General features: G+C 41.9%; 2 protein-coding genes across 4 annotated transcripts; both read right to left on the bottom strand.

Moving 5' to 3' along the window:
• Positions 1-24: 24 nt before the first annotated feature.
• LOC117557729 lies at positions 25-4,140 on the bottom strand. Its single transcript, XM_034233698.1, has 12 exons — positions 4,132-4,140; positions 3,908-4,045; positions 3,716-3,808; positions 3,426-3,622; positions 2,726-2,898; positions 2,435-2,573; positions 1,779-1,898; positions 1,477-1,596; positions 1,252-1,354; positions 972-1,083; positions 636-889; positions 25-547 (listed from the first exon to the last, which is right to left on the bottom strand). The coding sequence occupies exons 1-12, from the start codon at positions 4,138-4,140 to the stop codon at positions 56-58; spliced, it is 1,950 nt and encodes a 649-aa protein (XP_034089589.1). The 3' UTR covers positions 25-55.
• A 716-nt stretch (positions 4,141-4,856) lies between these two features.
• Positions 4,857-23,100, bottom strand: kcp (kielin cysteine rich BMP regulator). Of its 3 annotated transcripts, none has more exons than XM_034233680.1 (46): positions 22,411-23,100; positions 21,095-21,627; positions 20,777-20,849; positions 19,847-20,151; positions 19,508-19,547; positions 18,002-18,072; positions 17,805-17,898; positions 17,267-17,349; positions 17,090-17,183; positions 16,817-16,896; positions 16,644-16,729; positions 16,429-16,519; positions 15,977-16,076; positions 15,780-15,865; positions 15,435-15,528; positions 15,165-15,314; positions 14,978-15,084; positions 14,645-14,738; positions 14,361-14,534; positions 14,199-14,281; positions 14,023-14,116; positions 13,275-13,457; positions 12,926-13,096; positions 12,662-12,835; positions 11,931-12,013; positions 11,661-11,751; positions 11,503-11,585; positions 11,244-11,417; positions 10,768-10,947; positions 10,376-10,640; positions 10,094-10,176; positions 9,918-10,011; positions 9,671-9,844; positions 9,481-9,563; positions 8,908-9,028; positions 8,742-8,824; positions 8,301-8,400; positions 8,092-8,180; positions 7,739-7,841; positions 7,502-7,644; positions 7,232-7,404; positions 6,991-7,102; positions 6,809-6,910; positions 6,542-6,706; positions 6,154-6,454; positions 4,857-5,557 (listed from the first exon to the last, which is right to left on the bottom strand). In XM_034233680.1, the coding sequence occupies exons 1-46, from the start codon at positions 22,511-22,513 to the stop codon at positions 5,337-5,339; spliced, it is 6,186 nt and encodes a 2,061-aa protein (XP_034089571.1). In that variant the 5' UTR covers positions 22,514-23,100; the 3' UTR covers positions 4,857-5,336. The 3 variants fall into 3 exon arrangements, with proteins under 3 accessions (XP_034089571.1, XP_034089570.1, XP_034089572.1); XM_034233679.1 differs by having other exon boundaries at positions 19,379-19,547; positions 22,411-23,099; XM_034233681.1 differs by lacking the exon at positions 22,411-23,100 and having other exon boundaries at positions 19,379-19,547; positions 21,038-21,158.
• Positions 23,101-24,840: the final 1,740 nt, after the last annotated feature.

Below are 24,840 nucleotides of genomic sequence, written 5' to 3'. Positions count from 1 at the left end.
CCTTCTTCCTCATAGTCGGTCTCTTCCTCTGCTGGTTGGCTCCAAGCAAAGGCGATCAGTGAGCCCTGTTTCTCAAAACTCTGGGGGCCCTTTGTTGCAGCGGCACCTTCTTCCCCCTGGGCTCCCTCGTCTGTGTTGTGAGTATTGCTTGTTGCATCTGATACACACAAGACCTCCAAGTAGGGCAGATCTTCCATGACTGCTCCACAACCTGGGGGAAAGTCAAATGTGTATAGTTGCAGTTTTTAGTTTTTGGTGATCTGTGCATGCCTGTGTCTGCAGTACCTGTACAGACGTCCTGTTGGTCGGTACATTCTGTGGCCTGCACCACCTGTAGGTCACTGATTGAATCCACGCTTGAGGTTTCATCTGGCCCTTTGATGCTGTTTTGAGCATTGCTGCTACTTTCTTTTGAGTTTGGATCAGTAGTGAGTATTGAGCCTGAAGTAAGAGGGGCGTCTGATATCAGTTGGAGGAGGTTGGTGTAGCGCGGTGCTTGAAGTTCAGATTTATATGCATCTCGCAGAGCTTGGACACTCTCTGCACTCTAACGGAAACACATAATTAACAGCAGTTGGTGCTTTATTTAAAGATTGTGTGATCTTTTGATTGGACGCTGTGGTGGTCTGACTCACCTCATCCTTCAGTGCTGGCAGTAATGTGGTCGCTTGGACCTCCTGGAGCTCCATCAGATGGGTCAACAGGAGCAGGGAACACTGCTCCAGCTGGTGTTTGTACCGCACTGCTGTTTGACTGCTTATATGAGGCTGGGGCTGATGGTTTGTTTGCTTTAAGGGGGTCTGAGTGTCATTGCTTGTCTGCAGGCCGGTATAGATTTGTCTCAGCCTTTTTATACAGGCATTTCTCAAAGCAGCTTCCGGGTTACTTTCTGCACAAGAAACAAGAAACAAAAAATGAGAGAAAGCAAGCTGACAAGCATGCAGCAGAAATAGAAGCACATATTGATTTACCCTCCTTTGAAGGCACTGGTTCTTGCAAATCCTCCATGGAGACCCTGTTTGCCAACTGGACCAGGTGCTCTCTCTCCTGATCTTGAATCAGCACCAGCAACTGTAGCACTGCCTGCTGAAACAGGGCCAATGCTTTTGTTCTGATGCTCATACAACTACTGGAGTGTTTTTCTTTCTGTCAATACTCAAGAAACATATACTCAGAAAAGAATATGACTTTAGGAGCAATGATATGACCTGATATGCTGCTCATGTCTCAGAACAAGAAATCTGACCTTACCTGCTGTGGTGACACTGAGATAAAGTCTTTCTTCTGCTCTTCCTCTTCACCGTGTAGCCATAGGGTTGCCTGTTCTGCTCTGCAGGGACTCTCTACATGTGGCCTGAGAAGATATATGTGGGACAGATAGCATACACATGAAGCTGAGTGTGCAAAGTGCATAAAGACATGAAGATAGTAGTGCATCATTTCCTCTTTCACCGTTCACTTTAAGCATTTGCTCACCATGTCTCCCAGGACTGCCGAGCTGCCAGCAGAGCGCTGTAGGACATCTTTTCTCTCTGGGCTCTGAGAGTTGCTAAACTGATGAATAAACACAACAGTCTCAGGCTCTCCCTGTCCAGCCTGGAAGAGAAGAGATTAATGAATAAACTCAGTTTGGACCTGCATGTATTCACAGCCATATAAACCTCACAAGTAATTCCTTGAATTAGTGTTAACTTGTTATACTGTAGGTACAAGATGAGTACATCAATAATTTTAAATGATTTGATATTCTTGACCTACTCCAATGTGTGAGTACTTACCTCTGGCCCAGGACAGTTAGAGTGTCCTTTTCTTGTTGACGAAATGTGTGTAGGTCACACAGGAGCGACACAGCAGACCATGACTGTTCCCTGGACTCAGGAGGGCTTTTCAGGCAGGTCCTGCAGGAGAGTCATTTGTATTCTTGTGTTTATGTTTGATTAATCAATCAATCAATCAACAACTTTATTAATCCCGCAAGGGGCAATTGGTTCTGAGCAGCAGCTTATGTCATGTACACAGGCAGGAACATACAAGGAAGAAAACACACAGAGCGCAGATGTGGATAATTCCAATTTACACTATAAATAATTCAAAGCATCACAATAATAAATAAATAAATAATCAAGTTAAAAGCCTTTTCAAGAATTTTAAAGTTTGAGTGCAGAAGGGATGAATGCTCATTAAGGATACCTGGAAGGAGATTTCTAAGCTTAACGTTAAGTACAATATCTTTTTTTATAAATAACTAAAGGTGCGTTATTTTTATTGCTCCCTGAATAGTCACTTTATTACAAGAAATGTTGCTATATTGGTTTGGATGTTTGTTGACATTTTTGATACTTTATTATTATTTTCTCTTAATTAATAACCTGTGTATTGCAGATTGATTATTATGTATGTCATAATGATGTAAATGATCATTATTGTGTTTTACCTGTATATTCTGAATGCTCCTGGCAGCTCCGACAAACGAAGCATGTCTCCTGACTTCAAAGCCTCATCTGCACGATCTCCTAGCCCCTCCCTTTCCTCATGTTGTTGCCATGGCAGCAGGGTCTCCCAGATACTCAGAGCTGTGGTATCACCAAAAATAAGACGAGGCAAAGGAAAACACAGGAATGTGAAGCACCTGGAGCAGGATTCATGATAAGAGGAAGTTATACTTAGAATTGAAGAGATTGTCTGTGTTATACTGCGGCAAAGGTTCAGAGAAACGTTTCCTTACTGTAGTGCTCCTGCAGCATTTCTGTGTAAAGCAGCTGGGTCACCACATCATACTTCACTTCCACCAAGAGAAGGACGTCTGACGTGGAGACACAGCCCCAGGCCTGATGCCGTACCCCGAGGCTTCTGCCCTGCTGGGGGGGCAATACACTGTGCACACCCTCTGATGTCAATCTAAGAAAAACACAAACACATATCATCAAAACTTATAGAAATGACGAACTTAAGTGTTTAATGGCTAGCTTTTAACATGGAATGAAACTGGTAATGGTTTTTAGTGGTTAAAGGTAAAGGTAAAGTAAAACAGTAAAAGTGTGTGCTTTAGTAAAGATACAACTATATGGCTTTTGACAGAAAAAGAAAAGCAAAACAAATGAATACACTAAGTATGACTATTGGATGTCAAAGACTTTAGGTGGGTTTAGTTGCATAACTTATTACTTTTTCTACTTGTGCTACTTTTTCAATATGTTATAGCATTTGACATTATTCCATATTGTCACTTTGGCCACTACTTCCAATTTCATATATAAGTCATATAAGAAGTAAGCTTGTTGTAAATGAAATCATATCTTACAGTATGTTTAGAAAGTATAGCATACATCTGCACGCTTTCCTGAAACCATCACATAAACATAAAGTAGGCTTCGGAACAATAGTATTTGAGTAACATTTAAAGTTATTTTGGTTTAGATGCTTACCTGGCCCAGCGCTGCCCGGCTGCCTTCCTCAGCCTCTGCACACCTCTCACACTCCCATGCAGCTCTTTTTTTAAAGTATTTGGATCTGTGTTTTGGTGGAGGCATTTCTGCACACAAGGATCCATAATAACTGGTTTGTCCAACATATAGAGAGTGTTGAGATTTCCAACATTCACCAGCTGGAGGTCCCAGTAGAGCTACAGATAACAAAGTTGACACTTAGTAGAGATGACAAAATAATATCATAGTAGTAGGACATTTAGTAAAAGGAAAACTAAATTAATGATTACCTTTTCCTTATTTTCTCTGTCCCTATCCATTTCAAGGAGAACATCCAACACATTTTCACCAACACAAGACCAACTACTATCACCTCCTGCAATCTGAAACAGACACAGGCACAGAGAGATATCCCATAATGACGAATGACATTTGATGAAACCATAGCCGCTTTGTTGTTTAAAATAGGACTATGTTTCTACCTTCTTCTTGGCCACATGTGCTTCATCAGTGTTGGAGGAAAAATGAAACACTTTGAGGTAGAGGAGACTCACATCTTCAGAGGTAAACTCTGCTCCGACAGACATACCCAGTGATCGGTACAGACCGGCGATACAATCCTCAAGAAAAATGCAACAAGGTGAGTTGTAGTTTACACACACAAAGAAAACAGATGCAGTTCTCACCCAACATCAAAACATCTTACCTGCTCCATGTTTTCACCACTGTGGACTGATCAATTATACAGGCTGTTGCTATAGATACAGTTGTCTTCTGGACAACAGCTGGATCAGGTTACCAAGCAACAAAAGTGACAGTGTATCTGTCAGAGTGAGTAATATGATACATGAACATGTGACACTTTACACCTGACTGAAAAGTGTCCTGTGGCATAGCACCAGTAGTGAAAGTTGTCCGATCCCAGCCTGTAAATTGTATATTATGTTGCCTGAGGCATACATTATATAAATTGTCACAGATCCTACTGGTAAATTCATGGTAAAACTGCATTTTATGGGCCTGTCATTTCTTGCAGATTTTTTTAACAATGTCTCATTAGAAATGAGAAATGTCATTAGTAAGCGACATGTCATTGGTATTATAACAACAGGAATTACATTAGTTGATTTTATAAGCAGTTGTTCAGTGAGAGGAATATAGATTAAAGAAGTGCCACATTAAATCCTAGTCAATAATCATCCCTTATTCATTTATTATTTGAAACATTATTCTCCATATGAGTTGAACTTTGACGTCACATCTTTGCAAATCAAGCAAACCTGTTGTGCAGTCACTTAAAGCAGTTGACATTATTTCATTAGAAATGTTACAATTTAACACTTTTACCTCTTTTGTAATTGGAAAAATCACATATTTAATTCGAGGAAACCTCATAGGAAATCAGTTTAAGAAGAAATTCGTTAGCACAAATATTGTGAAGTTTTCGTTTATTCGTACAAAGAAAAGTGACAAAAAGAGTACCTGAGAGTATGAGGATTACTGCATGAACAGTCAGACAACGCACCGTGCTGAAATAAACACGTACAGTAAACAACTTTTGGTAGTAAATAATACTGTTGAAATAATCGAAAGGCTTTGGACAAAATCATGTATAAAACAGAACAGATTAATATTATTAATAATGTGAAATTAAAACATAAAAACCCTTGTGTAGTATAAATATTCAGTGCTACATGTAACAAGATAACAAAGTGGATTAAAAAACACAAAAATGCAGTGGTTTACCTATTTTAAATCCACAGGTCATGGAGGTTCATCTGTTTTTCCATTTTAAAATGCAGTATACAGTAACAGAGGCTTCTGATGTCCTTTCTTTGGATTGAAGATTGTTAGAGGCGGCAGTGCATGTGTGTGTATGTGTGTCCATTTGATAGTGAGCAGTTCAAAGAATTATAGGGCTTTATCATGAATGATCTTGGGACACTTTTCTGGCTGTATGCAGTAGTTGTTGTGTAGAACCAGACCAGCAGGACACTGGCAGCCCGGCACACAGGGCTTGAAGCAGTGGCTTTCTATCACCCCGAGAGGCACGTCAGCGTTAAAGCAGGTTACAGGACAGGGGGGTCCGCACTCGTCAAACACAAAGCCCCTCTTCACTGGACAGCCCACAGCTGTGGAAGACAGTGACAGGGAAAAACAATGTGAGACACTGTGAAGGCTTCAAGGGTGATGTGTGCAACTGCCAGGTAGTTTTATTAGAGGCTTAATTGATGTGAAGGACTTGTTACTTGCACTGTAAATTGTGATTGAGCATTGTATAACAAGAGCAGGTGGACTTTAGAGATTATGAACAAAAGCAGAGCATTAGTCACAGAGTGTGTTTTGAGATTATAAAAAGAAATGATCAGTTATAATGAATATTATTTAACGGCAAGTGCCTACAGTTATAATTAGTTAATTTTGCATAGTGGTTCAGTAACATTTGTACTTATCACCCCTTATCTTTATTATCGTTTACACGATAAGTGTTTAAAGACCCTGAAACTTGGTTTGAAATATAATGTGTTTCATGATGACATTATTTGTTCAAAAAGTCAGGACAGAATTATCTTCCTACTTGCATAACCCTCTTTCACACATGCAATGATACAAATATGACTCATATGAAAACTCCATTAACTGCTCACTGTCACACTAATTATTACCCACATACAGTTTCTGATTAAGAAATTGTGTCATCAGGATCTTAAGTCTTTCTTTTCCTCACCACACAGAGATGGGCCCCTCCATTGCAGGATGACTCCGGCCTCTCTGCACTGACTGGCGTAGGCCTCCAGTGTGTCACACAGACACTCCTCAGTGTTGGCCCCGCAGGCACAGAGGTCGTACACACAGGCTCCGTACCACGGCTCAGGAGGCACCACACGATGGCACGGCTTAAAGACTGCAGACTTCAGCACCTTGCAGCGAGCGTTAGCCCCCTTCTTGGCCTGGTAGCCTGCTTCTTTACAGGGGTCCACATTCTCACCGGGGCGACAGGAAGAGAGGGAGTGGCTACTATTTTTGACCTAAAAATGACAAACTGTTGTTTCAGTAGCAGATAAAAGGCTTGACAATTTATTTTTATTCCGGGTGTCTCTTTGTTTTTATTTTACCCTCCAGCTGTTGCCAAAGTCGGACTCTGATAGGCTGATTCGTCCACTAGGCATGCGGAGGTCATCCTGGTAGTAGTTGTTGAAGTTTCCACACAGGCCACACGTGTGGCCCTTATAGGATCCAGGCACACTCACTTCCAGATGTGAGCGGCCACTCCACAGAACCTAAAAGAGGACCAGCAGGCGTAACTGTGTGACAAACTTGGGAAACAAACGGTTTCCAATCATGTTATACAAAAGACAAAAGATGAAATAAAAATACTGTACCTTCAGGCCGATGTTAGTGTTGAGCAAGATGATGTTGCTTTGTCGTTCTACATAGATGTATGGTTCTCTAAGGAAGGGCAAAGGCACGACCTCACCATTCACCTGAAGAGTAAAAAAATGGCTGAGTGGATGCATAACACCAACATAACTGTTGTTCATTTACAGTAACTGTACACACAAACCTTCACAACCCAGTCCTGGAGTAGCTGCACTGTGACATCTCCGATAAACACAGTCACCTCTTTGGTCCAGGACACTCCTTTACGCCCACGATCATCGTTAGTGGCATGAATACTGATCAAACAAGAATCAGATCAAACAGATCATTTCATTAAAATATTTTTTTACGGGCCGACAAATAGAGAAGTATATGGCTGAACCTGTTCACTCCCATACGGTAAATAACAACTGGTGACCCATCACCTGAAGTCTCCTCCTTCACAGTCCTGGGCCAGGATGTATGTGCAAGCTCCCTGGAAGTGCAGCATGCGGCCATCAAAGGTGCGATAATGAGGGTCTCCGAAGGCAATGCAGGTGGCAGGACGAGGAAGGCAGTGAGGACAGCACAAACCTGGGACAATGGCTGGCATCTCATCCTGAGGGCAAACACACACACACACAGAGTCAGAATAGTGAGGCATTACGGCAACATTTCAGATTATGAGGACTTGTGTGTTTGTTTGTTGTACTGACTGTTGCACAGGTGAGGGGAGGGCAGCGTTCACTGTGACAGTGTACTTCTCCAGACACACACGTACAGCCGGTGCACTCATCCACCTCCCACTGTTCGCTAGCCTGATACACTGTTCCTTGGTACAAACACGACGCCCCTGAGTCTACATCACACAAACACATATATATATATATATACGTTAAACTTAACAGAACAGTACAGTTTTTTGAGTTCACTGTAATGGCTGGCTGGGATACCTTGGCATTCATAGCAGCATTTCCCGGGAATCTTCACTTTCTTCTGGTTATTCAGGCAAAATTCAGGTAAACACTCTTCAATGCTGCACTCAATATAGCCCAACTGAGGATGAAACACAGGAAGAACGGATTCGTTTTTAGAAGTACATGGTCTGAATAGATACAATACTCCTGAAGTAACTGCCATGTCATGTGACCTCCAAATCAATGCAGCATTCTTTTATAACACTAGACAAGTAGGACACACCTCTGTTTATTGGATTTTAGTTATAATTTACCAAGCTAAATATTTTGAAAGGTTTAAATGTAACAATCATTAGTGAAAACATTGCAAGTATTTCTGTGCGACTCACGGTACAGGTACATGTGACGCAGTCGTCATCACTGTCTGTCCAGCTGCTGCCGTTGGTCACGCGTCTGTTCTGACCCTCAATCACACAATCTGTATGAAACAAAGGAGAAGCGTCACAATATTGAATGTTTTAATGCTAATAACAATTACATTGATTTTAAAAGGCAAGGCAAGCAGACAATAGGGAATGTAAAGATGGCAATATCTCACCTTTACACACAGGGCAGCATGAGTCCGGTGAATTAAACTGTTCATTTAAAGGGCAGGTGACGGGGGGGCAGTTTTGGTGTAAGCAGGTCCATGTCAAATCCTAAATCACAGACACAGTATCACTGCACAGAATCACATGGTATGTTGACTGTAGTTAAATAATTCCCAACAACTTAGATCTCAAGGTGCAGAGACGTCAAACTAACTTCCTATCATTTTGAAGCAAAGGAAATGGCAAAAATATGAAATTGTACTTGATTTCCTACAGATGATTCTAGCTTGATAAGATATTTCCACAGCTAAATTGTGTCTGCTATACATGTTTTCATTAAAGGCAATAACAAGCTGTGTCAGTGTTATTCTCTTCATAAATCACTTTATGCATCTTATTACTGACAAACTGTATTCATAACAGCATGTTAAGTGTTTTTGCAGCAGTACCTGGCACTGGCACGTAAAACAAGGATCATCCGTCGCAGAGACCTCGTTGCCAATCAGTGCAGAAGTGCAGTTACTGAGAGGCTCTAAACAAACACACACACATGTTCCAAAGCTCAGTGATAATGCAGATTATACACAGTTAATAAAAAGGCGGTTTAGTACTGACGTGCACAGACAGGACAGCAGGAGTCTGGTCCAGAGAACAAGATGTTGCTCTTGGGACAGTCGACCAGACTGGGACACTGCTTTCGGTAACACTTCAGGTGCTGTTCTCCATCCGGCATCACCTGGGACACACACATAGGTTGGATTAAAACTACCACTAATAATTATACTACTGTCAACAACTACAACCACTATAACCTGTGGATCTCCCATAGCTATCTCTATTACTACTGCTTTTACCATTATTATCAAAAGAGCTAAAACAATTAGTTAAAAAATCTATACATTGATTGACAGAACAAGAATCTGAGACAAGTTGGACACTTAATTAATCATTTAAGTCATCTATACAAATACAAAAAAGAGGAACTATTATGTGGTTCAAGTTTCAAATGTAAATATCCACAGATTTTATGTTTTGTTTGAATAGAAAATCTTTAGGTTTCAAAACATTGAGGTCTGGGAACTTTTGCTGGCATTTTTTCACTATTTTCTAATGATTTATCAACATTAATAAATATAATCACTAAATGTAACATAAAAAATGTCCCAATCAGTTTCCAGTCCATCGTACCTCACATGTGCAGATCTGGCAGGGGTCATCGGCTGGATGGAAACTGTCACCTGGGCCGTACACTCTGCCCTCAAATACACAGTCTATTAAATAAACCAACAATCATTTGATATCACCAAGCACCAAAACAAAATAATATTCGAATTTGAAACATGTAGCCTTTGTGCGTTAGATTTTTCGTTTTTATTACCAGCACACACAGGGCAGCACTCCCCGGGTACGCTGATGAAGTTGATGCAGGGAGAAAGACAGCGGACTTCAGAGCAGGTGGTCACCCCGTCCACACACATGCAAGTCATGCAGGGAGTGGAGTCTGCAAACCAGCTGCTGCCCTCCGTATGCTCCTCTCCTCCATACATACAACCTGGAAAGAAAAAATGTACTCACTTGACAGTACTATTTCTCTCTGTGATTATTATTTTAAGAAATATATTTACCTCTACAGCGAGGACAGCAGGCTCCTGGATCAGTAATCAGATGCATACAAGGCAGCTTTGGACACTCAGGAGACGCACACTTCACCTCACCTGCCTGCAGGACTCACATTGATCAGAAATTAAACATCAGGAAAGTGCAAACGGGACGAAAAAATACAGAACTGGAGGAGTCAGACCTGGCAGGAGCAGGTGGAGCAGTGGTTTGACCTCAGGGTCCATGTTTTCCCGTCAGTGAACTCCTGCCCATCAAGAATACAAACTGAGAGAGTCACGAGACAGAGACAGAGATGTAGAAAAAATTAGAAAAATATGTTGTTTAGAGAGGGATATGGTTTGTTGTCTTATGTTTTTATGTGTGCATAAGTGTGCCCGGTTGAAAAAAAGTGGGTGAATTTTGGATAAATACACATTAAGCACATCTGCACATTAAGTTAAACATATTACAGGGCTTATAGTACCTGTGCACTCAGGACAGCACTGTCCTGGCTTGGTAACTGGTCGGACGCAGGGTGTAGGCGGGCAGACCAGGGACACACAGGTGACGGTGCCTCGGACACAAGTGCAGCGCTGGCAGGGGTTGGAGGGAGCCGTGAAGGTGTGGCTGTGAGAGTGGACCCCCCCCTCATACAGACAGGAGTCACAGACTGGGCAGCAGGTCTCTGAAGGGACCGGGTGGGAGCACCGGAGCGGACAAGGTCTCTTCTGACAGTTCACCACCTCATTCTAATCGCAGGATGGGAAAAAGAGAAATAACAAAAAGTTGTAAAACTGAAAAACAGGAGGGATGGAATTAATCATATAGTTTAATTCCGAAAAAAATGCATGTTAGACAAATACATGTTTGACAGACCAGACAGGAGCATGATGAGCAGGGATCAGAGGGCGAGGTGAAAGAGGAGCCGGACTGATACTCTTTCCCCCGATGAAGACAAAGCCCTGTGCAGAGAGGGCAGCACTCCCCAGACCGGGTCACTGGGTGCACACAGGAAACACTCGGACAAGACACATGTGTGCACACCACACTGCCGTTCTATACAAAGAAACACACACAACAAATTGAGTTTGATAAAATGTCCTTTACATGTTAAGTCATATTCCTGACGCACAACTGAAGATAAATACATGATGGAGTGGTAGCTAGGTTTATTAATACTCCATATGCAAAACACAAAAGTGCTTTCCACAGTGTCAGTGCGATGGGAATAAAGGAATACTCCAAAACCAAACCACCCTGCTTGTTTGGATTATCTTATAATTGTATTTTTGTCAGGTTTTAACAATGAGAAAAGTCTACATGAAGTGAGATAATTTGTATGTTAGTAGTACCAGACAGGAGCAGAGCTGGCAGTGATCTGAAGGATGTGGGAATCTTTCTCCATTGAAACAGCCTCGACCATTAAAGTTACATCCATCACACACTCCACATGTACAGCCATCCAGAGCTGGGTGTGAGCATGAGATGGCAGGGCATCTTTTCTGAGTACACACAACTTCACCTCTCTGTGGAAAAGAAAAGATGAGAGGTACAGCAGCTGTAATGGTGCAGCGAGTCCCCAAACTTAACGAAGCCCTTCTCCCATCTCACTGAGCATGTGCAGTCCTGGCATCCTCCCTCTCCTCCTGGAAGGATCTGTCCGTCAACATAAGTCAAACCCTGGAACTGACAACCTACACACAGAGTCAAACATTGATTATTGACTTACTCCTCATGTCACAAACTGTAATATGTTGTAAGCTGGTTACCATCACAGACAGGGCAGCCACATGGGTTAGTGACGGGGTGACGACAGGGGGCTGCTGGACACGACTTCTTCATGCATCGCACTGAACCGCTCTGTAGGAGGATAAGCATGACACATTGCCCAAAGAGATAAACCAGCAGGAATGTGTACATGAATGAGTGTGATTGTGTGTGTGTGTGTGTGTGTGTGTGCGTGTGTGTGTGTGTGTGTGTGTGTGTGTGTGTGTGTGTGTGTGTGTGTGTGTGTGTGTGTGTGTGTGTGTTGAAGCTACCTGGCAGGTACATTCAGAGCAGAGGTTTCCTGGGTCAGGGATTGACTGACCGGTTGCAAGGACTGCACCATTATAGGAACAGCCTATCAAACAAAGACAGGTTTAATTTGATTTATTTTGTATTACTGTTAGTGTTGATCAAAATCAAGACACTTGAGCAGTACCTGAACCACACAATTATCATTTGCATATATTTATACACCCCATGTTACTTTAAATTCTTAAATGTTGTCTATCTTGCATGCCTCAACTGTGAACAAAGAGTCCTTACATATGGGTTGAGTTTAACAACAGCAAAGCTATATCAAAATGATTCAGTGTAATCCAAGTCCTATTTATTCTGTTGTTTTCTTACTACTTGACAAACGAACGCATTTTCGCCACTCGGCCGGACTACCACAGACAAGAAAAAGGCATGATTGTTAATGCAGAAGTGTTAAAAGTAAGATTTAGCAAGAAGTGAATTAGTGAGCATACAACTGGATATTGACAGACAAGTTATTTGATAAATTGCAAACAGATGTTTTGATATAGTTTTGCTGTTAAACACTGTCCCTGTATACTTAAATTCACCAAGACATTGCTCAATTTTGGATTCCTCATTGACTGTGGCAGCATACAAGAAAATAAAGTTTTATTTAAGGATTCAAGAAAACATTGGTGGAGTGGTTGATTTACAAAATGGGACAACATTTCCTTTAAACAAGGAGTTTGATGCTGACTCAACATACGTTCACATTCTCCACAGCATTGTCCGGGTGGTTTGTAAGGGTGGCTGCACTCTCCATAACAGGGGGTCTTGCTGCAGACGACGTCGCCTCCGTAACAGTAACACACACCACAGGGGTCTTTGTCATCAGCAAACTCAGTGCCATCATGGTACTCTTTTCCACGAAACATGCAGCCTGCAAGTAGAAAACTGGAGTTTAGATATCTTTGAGAAAACCATGGGAAATGTCTGCCGATGATTTTCAGTAACTGGGATATTCACTCACCCTCACAGGACATGCAGCACTGTCTCTGGACGGAGTGGTTACAGTTGGACGGGGGACATCGCTTCCTCTCACAGCGGACAGAGCCCTCACGGCAGACACATACTTTACATGGGTCTGATGCATCATCCCACGACTCCCCATTAGCTCGCTCTCGACTCTCAAATAGGCAGCCTGCAAGCAAAGTGGAACATATTGAAACATGATAAAATGATCATCAGTACAGTTTATTTTGTGACTGAACAGTTATGTCTGAGGTTTTTTGTTGCAATGGATATTGTGTTCTTGATCCAAACTTAAAAATGTTATGTTACAGTATCTTAGTATCTTGGAAGGACTTAAGCATCTGTACCTTCACAGGTCCGGCAGCACTGCTGTGTGATGGGGTGAGAACATGGAGCAAAGACGCAGGTCTTGCGCTGACAGTGAACCGCCCCATTGGTGCAGGCACATGATTGACAGCTGTCAGTCGGGTGGTAGAAACGCTCAGTGTGTCTGTATGATTGTTGTTCATACAAACAGTCCAATGGAGGAGCTGAAGGAATATCAGTGGAAAGAATCAACTGTATGACTTGGCTTTACATCAGTCATGTTTATTTATGTTGTGTTCACCAAGACATAAAACCAACAGCAGACAATCTAAGAAATGTACATTTTGCAGAAGGATTTACTGGCCAATTAAATAAGGAGGAATAGAGTTTGTGTGAAAGGTCAACCTTTAAAGTCTAAATCCTTAATGGGAAATACGTTTAAAATGATGCATTAAGGATTTTTGTGATGATCTCCGTTAAGCTATTCTCTTTTTTCCAAATAAGGATCAGATGAAGCAATCCCTTTACATAAAGAAAAACAAATTCTGATCAATAAAATGAAGCAAAAAGGTGGATCAGGCCTGTTTCCAGGACCACTTATGACAAGTGACAAAATCAGAATCAAAAAGATAATTTGTGCTGTTGTGAAAAAACAGATCTTAGTCAAAATGCACACAGAAGAATTGGGACACTATTTCCTCCAGTGTGATCGTAGCTAAAGAAAGTACTCTTTTTGATGCAAATAGAGGCGATCGGGCACTTGTAAATGCACTTCTTGAACTTCCTTACCAGGACACTGGGGGCAGCAGTCTCCTGGGAGCACATTTGGGTTTGAGCACGACAGCAGAGGACACCTCTTCATCAGACACTGGACATTCCCATTCTTCAACAAACACAACACATATTAAATAAAAAAATGTTTTCAAGAAGACCATAGGAATGGTAAGTCATCATGGTTTTCTTACTATGCAGCTGCACGTCCTGCATGAGTCAGTAGGATGGGGAAACTCCTGTCCATTGGGATACTCTTTTCCAGCGTAGCTGCAGCCTAATGTAGATGAATGTAGTTTACGGTTTCATTCGTTAAATGTATTTGTATTCCTGATAGAAAATTCATGTTTCCTCACCATTGCAATTGTTCTGACAGCATGTTCCAGACAGAGGCGCGTTACAGTGAGGATGAGGGCATTGTGCCTGGTGGCAGTCAATCTGGCCGCTCACACATTTACACTCCTCACACACACTCACAGGGTTAGAAAAAGCCTCTCCATCTACAAATATGCGGTTTTCAAAGGAGCAATCTGGGAAAGATTTAAACACATAGGCATTATATCTAGAGGACTGACGGTATAATATAATTCAGACACTGTGTGCTACTTGATTCATGATATCTGTGTCTGAGTTTGAGCACCTGGACATTTAGGGCAGCACTCTCCATGTGGTGTGTATGAGTTGGAACAGTTGAGTGGGGGACAAGGTCTTCTCTCACACTCTACACTGCCATGCTGAGGAAGAGAAAAAGACACTTAAGCTTTAAACTCATTAAAAATATGTTGAATCTTAAGATTGGTTTGTTATTTATTCCACGTGGTAGCTGCATAAGATCTAAAAGATTGATTTCACAACTCAGTTCTGACTTTGGGAACCATACATTCTCAAAGACATGCAAATGGAGATTTGAACACATCACTGTAAACAATGACAGGTACAATAGAGGGTAAAATGTGAATGGAGACTTGCTCACCTGACATGTGCAGATGTGGCAGGGTTGGTCAGGGGTGGTAAACCTCTGTCCGTTGCTATAGATACGATGATTGTAGGTGCAGCTTTCACATACTGCACAGCAGGAGCCTAGGGAGATAAAAGAGACAGTGTCCCGATGTCACACGGTCACCTGCGTAAAAGCAAAGCTCAGGCACACTCGCTCTTACCTGGGATCTTGCTGGGATGCAGGCACTCGGTGGAGGGGCATTGTGTGTGCGTACACCTCCTCTCTCCATTCACACAGCTGCAGCTGGAACATGGACCCTCAGGCTGCCATTTAGAGCCTTCCTCATATTCCACTCCCTCCAACACACACGCTACAGGGAGAAAAGAGAAATTGTCATGTATTATAGAGCTGCACAATTAGGCAGTTGACATAAAAACAATTGGCAACTATTTAAATGATTTCATATGAATTCATACGCGTGCATTATTACCTTTGCATATTGGACAGCAGAGATGTGGGTCTATAATGGGGTCGGAGCACTGGACAGGAGGGCACTTTTCTTCTCGGCAAATGACATTCCCACCCTATAACAGAAACATAAAAACATTATGACTGCAGTATCAATTTAGTTTATATGAGCATAGAGAACCATAACAGCTATCGCGTTAATAATATAGAATTATATTGAGCTCCAACATCCAAAAGATAGTGAAAAAGACATGAAGTAGAAATATCTATTTTTGTGAATAACAAATAACAAATTAAACTGAAACGTTTTGGACAAAAATCCTCAAAGTTTTACAACTGTCTTCCTGCATACACCACTCAGACTTGCCTTACACCTGCACTGCAGGCAGGGTCCACTTCCAGCAGGGATGAACACTTTTCCATCAGCGTACTCCCTCCTGTCATACTCACATTCTATGGAAACAAACTCTAGTTATGTTTGCTTGAGTTTGAACAGTACTATTCAAATTGGAAGACAGCATTCAATAGGCAAAACAAATTTGACAAACAAGAAGAATTTCTGACCATCACATGTGGGACAACACTCTCCTTTGTGCTTAGCTGGATGGCTGCAGTGTAGCGTGGGACATGATGAATCCATGCGCTCACAAGAGACTTCACCTGCCTAGCAGGTAAATAAGAGAAGGGATTAAATGTGTCATTCAGATAGAACATATTAACAGTCAGTGGCCTGATTACACAGCTCAATTATACATCTGCCTCAATATATGAGTCCACATTAGTTAATTGCAGATATATCAGCATCTGTGTCATTTACCGGCTTAACAAAATAGCCTAATTCTCACACTTTATACCATTTGTTAAGGTGGTTATCACATTCATTTCTGAAGGTGCAATAGGCTTTGACAGGTTGTCTTTAAACCTCTGGGTCACGAAACCTTGCAAACACATCATCAGTCCAGTCACATGAACATACATGAAATGAAAAAGAAATGGAAATCTCCGACTGAACTCACAGAGCAGCGGCATTGGAGGCAGGGGTCTCTCCTGGAGGGGAACTTCTGTCCATCCACATAGACCAAGGACTCATACTCACACTGCTCACACCTACAGGTCACATACACCCAACATACATATTTAAAACCTGGGTTAATGTTTTAGCTATTTTGAAAAGAGGCAGCGAATAAGGTGGTTTGATGCAGGCTTTAAAAAGATTAGGCAGGTTGGTTACCGTGGGCAACAGTCTCCAGAGCGTTGTATAGGGTTTCGACAAGACAAAGCAGGACAGGGACGTGGGGAACAAGCCACATTTCCATTCTGGAGGAGAAAGGTAATATGAGGATAAACTTGATGAATCAACCAAAATATTGAAGTTAATTATGGATAATGGGATAAACGACATACCACACATGTGCACTCTTGGCAACGGTCTGCAGTAGGGATCACAGCTCCGTTAGGAAAGTCATGACTGTTCACACCGCAGCCTACAACACACACCACACACACACACACACACACACACACACACGCACACACACACACACACCACACACACACACACACACACACACACACACACACACACACACACACACACACACACACACACACACACATTGTGTCTCTGCAGTTTACTGAAGACGCACAACATTGCTATAGTGAAGCGAAGGAACACACCTTGACAATCTGGACAGCAGGTATTGGGCGGGGGAGCAGCTGGGTTTTTACATGGGGTGTTACACCGCTCAGTCTCACAGCGAACGTGACCCTCCTGGTGAAAAGAGAGGACGATGTCAACACAGATGAAGATGTCAGAAAAGATGGGAGGTTACAGTCAGTCAGAATGGGACCCACCAGACAGAGGCAGACATCACAGGGATCGGGTACCGGCCTCCACTTGGCTCCATGATCATACTGGACACCAGAATGGATGCAGCCTGCAAAGGTAATAAATACAAATGTGTTTTTCTGAAAGACCAATCTTTTCGTGCATCTAAAACAAATTGCAAATAAATCTGTCAGCTTTGATAAATCGAGTAATATAACCTTCCCCCCTCTGGAAGCACATTTGCACCCGCCGCTGTCTGGACGAGATCTTTATTGTCACTATTAAGCTGTCAACACATTGCATTATAAAAGAGGAGTCCGAGTAGTAATGGTTTTGTGTTGCAACAAATGCAAAATTAACAAAAAGTGCTGTCATAATATATGTTTTATGATCAGCCCATATCAACCTTTGTGAGACTTTGTGAGACAGTTGGACAAATGTCATTCATCAAGTGTTTGGAAAATTGAATTTCATGAACGAGGGCACATTTAATATTTTGTGATAGATTCCTTTTTATTTATAAACATTGTTGTGTACAGATGTTTATTATTGCTGTGTCCTTACCTCTGCACCGCTGGCAGCAGTGTCCTGGTACCGTCTCTTTGTGTGTGCAATCCAGTGAAGGGCAGTGTTCAGGAAAGCATTCCTTATCACCTCCCTGTTGGCAATGAGGTGACACAGAGGTGAGACAACATGATAAACAGGTGAAGAACAGAGTAGTTGTTTAGGTTCCCAACATGTGTGAAAATGGATACACTCACCTTACACGTACAAGTCTGACAGCCATCTTTACTGTAGGACACATTATGAACTGTACCATCCGGCTCACAGTCTGAAGAGGACACAGAAGTTATATAGAGTGCAACCTGATAGTTTAACAATAAAACAAGAATGTGGAAGTCACAGTTGGTCCCTCTTTGTTTGTCAATGCAAATTGTCTTTGACTTTACTCTGTTCTCGGTCACTTGGAAACATCTGGCTCTGCTCTCTTTCCAGTGATGACAGTACAGCGTGGTTCTGATGTAATGTACATGTGCTTGCTCTCGCACACACTATATTTTATGGGCCGTAACTATAACCACAATTGCCTGCAGCCTTTCAGCCGTTAAAAATACTACAACCAGCAAGTCTATTAACTCTGGAAGAGATTTACGGTCGGAGAAATGGATCATAACTTTCCCATTCTGTGGCTGTTTAAGTTATTTTTATGAAAAATTAAGTTGTATACAATATAGCAAATACCAAACACCGAGGAGCAACATAGCTAATTTTCTTTCATCAAAGGCTTTTAGGGAGCTCATTAAATATTTTCGCTTAGCATGGACATTTTAGAAGATAATTATTGTAATGACAACCCTCCAAAGGACAGAGACAATGTGTTTGTGTGTGAGAGAGGGCAATAATCACAGAGTTTGAGAGAGGCTTATGAGGCTGCCTACTGTGCCAGCAGCCATCAGGCAATTCCTCTAGTGAGCCAAGCATGCATAAGATCAAAGTGTGTGTGTGCATGTGTGTGTGGGAGTGGGAGTCTGAAAGTGTGCATCAACTGGGTGCCATTGGAGTCTTCTGGCCTACATGCAGAAACAATTAAGGGGAAGATGAATGAGAAGGCAAAGACAGTGACAGAGAGTGTACTTGAGGAGGGTGAGAGAGGGGTCAGTGGGCTTTTTGGACACACGTGTTGTACATTGATGGTGAATATGTGCACCATAAGACAGGCGAAGAGAGACAGACCGACATTATCTAAACTCCCACATGTTATTATCACTCCATTAAAGCAGGCAGTTGCACACATTTAGCTTAATAGCACCCCTCAGGGAGCTGATCACAACGGTATAACCATACAACAACAAGGAACTCTAAAACTACTACCTGACTCTGCAGTCTCAGCCACATTGGTTCTGGGACAGTAGCAGTGAAACCCAGTGGGGTCAGAGGTCAAGAAAAAACAGGGGTTTTGACAGGGGTGAGACAGACAAGGGTCTGGGAGGGGGATGGCCTTCTTCAAACTAGCTAGTTTGCACCAGAGGAATGTGTGCTGGTATAAGGTTGTTGAAAGAGTATGTGTGATAGAAAGATAAACAAATTGAGCAGAAGAGAGAGATAAAGAGAACTGGAAAACGCTGAGTCATTTTTACCTTTGATGTTGGCTCGGCATGTGACCTTTCCAGATGTGCACGTACACACAGTGTTAATGTCAATCTGCCAATGCTGGCCATCATCTACCTCTCGCCCCTCCCACACACATCGCTGCCTCACACACTCACATCCCTCCAGGTACTGTACGCGTGACTGTAGGTTTGCATTCTGTAGAAAAACAAAAATACCATGTCAAGTAACTTGACATACAATACAATACAGCTTTATTTATAAAGCACTTTAAAACCTCCAGACCAAAGTGCTGTACAGTCAAATAAATAAACAAAACATACAAAAATCACACAGCACAGCTCACACACCATAAAACAAGTACAAGTAAAAAACAATAGACCATTTAAATGCAATAAAAGCGACAATCTAAAATATGTCAATACGCTAAGGAGAAGAGGCATGTACATCACTTGACATTGACGTTTTATCAGGGAAAGTCTAAGTGCAATACATACTTCAGTTTTGACCATGTCCAGCATACGAGCCAGTTCCTCCATGCTTTTCTCCAGCCTCTTCAGCCTGTCATCTTTCTGTGCCTGAGAAACAGACTTCACCCCTTGAGGAGATCCCGGGGGCCCGAACACCACACCTCTCTGCAGCTGGTCACTCTGGACGTCCTGCTGATAATGGGTGGTTTGGTCTATTGGCCTGCGGCTTTTTTGAGGTTTATTGGGGGATGCGGCCCGCTGGAATATTGGACCGCTGTCGGTCGGAGAATCTGAGCTACTGGCGTCTGCGGACTGAGAGGGAGGAAGCTCATCTGGAAGGAAAAAGCATCAGTTTAGTAGGAGAATAGAATCCTGAATGAATAAAAGAACAAGTTCGGAGCCTAAAAAAAACATCCTGGAAAGACGCTGTCAAGATGAGGACCCACACTGAGAAACAATAAACAAACTTGTATGGGACTATTTGCCTGAGGGCCACAATATATCATCTAATGCCTATAAAGAATGGTAGTCCCAGTAATGAGTTTTAGGTTTTGCAACATCACTTTTATCAGTTATTTTATTGTTTATATAACTGTTTATGGCAGGAGAACTCTGAAACTGACAAAATATGTAACATGTCTCCCAGTACAAGACTTCTCATAACATAATGAATTATTTGTGCCAGTAATAAAGAGAAAGAATGTAGCAATAGGAAATGAGAGAGGGATGACACTGTGGCATACATTCTGCAGTGTCTGCTTTTCAGCACGCTGTTGCTTACTAGAATATATAGATGCCCATGTACAGACAAACAGTGTACATAAACATAAATACTTTTTAAAGAAGGAAATTAATCCAAGATCTCTAGTCAAATGTTGACAATGAAAGGGTTGTTTCCTAATATTTGACCATCCAAACAAAGAAAAGGATTTACAGTTTTGGTTGATCTTTTCTTACCTGTAACATTGTCACAAAGCCATGGTCGCCTTGGATACGATTTCATTGAAATCCCTGCCGCCTTCATATATCCCTGCATTCATAGAGAAACATAGAAATCCTCACATACTTAGAGTTCATTGAATTGAGACAGAACATATAATATGAACATGTACGTTTGCAGAATTATTGCTTACATTTTGGACATAAAGTTACATAGCTCAAAATACTGTAATGTTGCTGTTTCTTTCATATTTCAACCTTTTTTGTGATTATGCTGACCTGCAAGTGGCTTCAAACATGTCAGTGCGTGAGTATGTACATGTTTGCAGAACTCACACTAAACTTGCTGTCTCTCTTTCCTGGTGTGCTGGCCAGAGTGACAACAACATCTTGAGGCAGTTCCAGGTTGATTCTCTCTTCACTTTGTATTGGTAGAAGCACAGCTTCTTGGCAGTCAACAAAGAATACCAGTCTATCGGTGTCCAGGCTCACAGCCAACTGCACCCACTCCTCCCTGGAGAAGGGGTTTCTCCCGGGGAACTGAACGCTGACAAGGCCCCGAGCTCCTCCTCCAGCCCGGTAGTCCAAACGTAGTGTGTGATCGAGGGTGGAGGAGATGACTTGAAAAACAGGCGAGGATCCAGAGGAGAGAGAAAGAAGAGTGGCAGTTGAGCCTGGCGCCTGATGCCCCACCAGATGCACCCCCATGCTACCCCGAAGGTTGGAGTACAACAAGTTGGAATATTCAGCTGGAAGAGTCAGGTACGGAGCTCTGGGACGTAATTTGTAAATCACACTGCCGGGACTCTGCAGCCTGGTCACACCGCTCATGTGGTGGGACATGTTTAGGGCTGCCAGTAAGTCAATCACTAGGAAAGAGAAAACATAAACTTGTGACAAACATATACTCATATTCATCATACACATCAACAGGAGGTCATGCTCTGCATAATAAGGAATGTCATGGTTTTTGGGCTGTGTTGAATGGGAGTGTGTTAAATCAGAATGAAACCTTTCATCTGCTGGTTACACATGGCTGCCAAACTGACCTCAAACAAAACAGCAACAAACCAGCATGGTACAGCCAGTCACATCTGTCTGCCTCTCAATTATTGCAATAGGACATCTGATACAACTCTCTAAGCTTAAACTGAGCGTTACATTTGCTTTGGTTGATATGATACATTTTGAGTACCCCAGTTGTGGGAAGAAGCTTTGTTCAGGTAAGTTACATTTGACTAATGCTGATTACTTGCATTTAAATATTACTATAGCTATAGTAATTTTGCAAATAAGGATTATGCATGCAAAAAGCTAATAGAAAACTAGGGTAAACTATACCCAAAATCATGAGTTGATATGATCTTGGCTACAACACAACAAATAAAGTTGCCAATACTTACACATAATTTATAAGTGATAATAATAATAGTTCAATACCATAATATGTAATGATGTGTAACTGTTCTGCGCAATCATTGCTTACTATAAAAAAACCTTCAACTTTATCTAACTCTAATTACTTTCAACAAAGTAAAATATTTCTTGTTCACATGTCTAATCTCCATCTCAAATCAAAAGTCTAGAGCAAAATACACAATATAAAACCTATACAAATGTTGACCAAACTACGAACACTGCAGTAAACTCACCATTCTCGTGTTTTGGACTGGAGTTCCCCTGCACAGACAGCGCAAAGACACACAGTAAATGTATCTCCAGCAGCACGAGCCTCCTCAGTTTGCTGCTCTCCATTCTCCAGACGGAAACAATGGAAAGCCTGGTCTAAGATCCAAACAATTTATGCAAAAGGCATGGTATTCATCGTCTTTTTAACCTTATTCTGATGACATGGCTGTGCGTTTAGGATTCGCGAGCAGATCTTTTCCAAAGAGCGCGCGGGGAAACATGAAACATCTGGATGCAGGCAGGGCGTCACTTCTCTGCAGTCACACACTCACATTCCCCCTGGGGCAATATCTACAGCACATTTTCACTCCATGATAACAAAGGAGAAGAGTTTGATGATTATTACTATCCTTATTATTATTATCCAATGTGCTTGTTATTTCCGTTGAGAGAGAAAGAGAGAGATAGAAAATATGCACGCCAGCTAAAAAGTTCAGGTGTGCAGTGCGAGTGAGGTCACTGGCTCTTCTTTGTCTTGTTTAGTTTGCAGTCCCAGATGGATAGCTGTGGGTGAAGTCTTTTCTTCCCCTGTTTTCTCTCATTTTGTCAGGCAAAGAAAAAAACATCTCTCCACCCATCACTGCTTGGTGGTGTTGATTCCCAAAGACCCCGCTTCGGCAATCAGCTAAAACCTGGTCTGGAGGCATGGAGAGGAGCCACAGAAGCAGCAGCCAAAACTGTGTGTGTGTGTGTGTGTGTGTGTGTGTGTGTGTGTGTGCGTGTGTGTGTGTGTGTGTGTGTGTGTTGTGTGTGTGTGTGTGCGTGCGTGCGTGCGTGCGTGCGTGCATGCATAGATAGAGAAAGAAAGAGAGAGGGCGGGGGAAACACAAGTAGTCATGTTTCACTGCTTTGGAAATGGTCCCAGTGTTCGTCCCACTGTGCCCCCCCTCCCTTTCCCTTATGTTGTTGTCCTTCTTTTCTGCTGTGTTTATTATTTCAGGGCTTCTTTTGGACTGCACGATCAGAGGCAATATAGCTAGAATAGATGATGCACACAAAGACAGACATGTGTCCCTCTGTCTTGTTGTAGTATTTTAGATGTGATGATAGGACATCCAGGTGTTTCCTAATGAATGCCGCAGACTCGAGTCCCTCATCACTCCAGATTGTTTTCCATACATATTGAGATTATATCTGTTGAAGGAGATCCAGGTTTAAAGACACCCATATTTAAAAAACACAATTTTAACTAAGTTCTTCCCACCCTCTGCCAACATACCAATCTAAACCACATACGTGACTCATGCCAGTTAGACTGTAATAATCACAATTAGGAAGTTTTCCCACAGGACATGGTCTCTTTGCTTGCTTTAGTTTTCAACATAAACTCAAACCTTCTGGATGGCATTGAAGTCTCAGGCGGAGAGCGCTGATTGAAGACAATGATAAAGCAGGAGGAACTTGCAGCAGATTTTTGTAAAAGGATTGAATCTTTAGTGTATAATCAAGCTTCCTAAAGAAGGTACTTCAGGGTAAAATGTTTATCATTCAGTAATGACTCTAAGAAGAACTCAACAAACTAAAACAAAGTGTTACTCTCTAACCTACTTTGTAGCCAGTAAGCCTTCCACTTGTGTGGAAAAGGCAGGTTTGTGTTACATTCGGACTACAAAGGGTCAATGTGCAGGTCAGTTAAACCACTTTTTACCATTTTAAAATTTACAATTTACCACCAAGATAAAAGGTATAGTCATAGTTTTAGATTCATCTTCCTTCACTAATGTCCAAAGAGTCATTTTTAATCGATAAAGGAAAATGGTGAACTGTCTGATGGTCAAACATTTCCTATAAAGAGTCATAAGTCTGAGTCTTAATTTACTGCATACTGAATTTACTTTGTTTTATATTAATTGGGCAACACTCATTGCTAATATTGCTTTTATTGTAGTGTCTGAGTAGTTAATGCATTCATTTGTCCAGGACATGGTTAAACCGTACACCCCAGCACGTGCACTCCGCTCTGCATCAGCCAAACGACTCACTGCACCCTCACTGCGAGGGGGACCCAAGTTCCCATCACCAAAAACACGTTGGTTTGCTATCCTGGCTCCAAAATGGTAGAATGAGCTCCCCATTGACATCAGGACAGCAGAAAGCTTACACATCTCCGGGGAGACTGAAAACTCATCTCTTTCGACTCCACTTCGAGCGATAGAATTACTAACAAACTGCTAACAGAGCACTTATATACTAATACAATTTGAAATGTTTGGCTCTATGAAACCTGATGTACTTATATGATTCTGTTTTCTTCAAGGTTGTGTCTTCCTGGTCGAATGTACTTATTGTAAGTCGCTTTGGATAAAAGCGTCAGCTAAATGCAATGTAATGTAATGTTATTTATATATTTGAATGGTCATGCAAACCTTGCCATAATGAAGTATCTTCATATT

This window comes from Gymnodraco acuticeps, unplaced genomic scaffold (genome assembly GCF_902827175.1).
Source record: "Gymnodraco acuticeps unplaced genomic scaffold, fGymAcu1.1, whole genome shotgun sequence".
NCBI lineage: Eukaryota > Metazoa > Chordata > Actinopteri > Perciformes > Bathydraconidae > Gymnodraco > Gymnodraco acuticeps.
The sequence above is the reverse complement of the archived record's forward strand: the minus strand, read 5'-3'. Positions and strand labels throughout refer to the sequence as shown.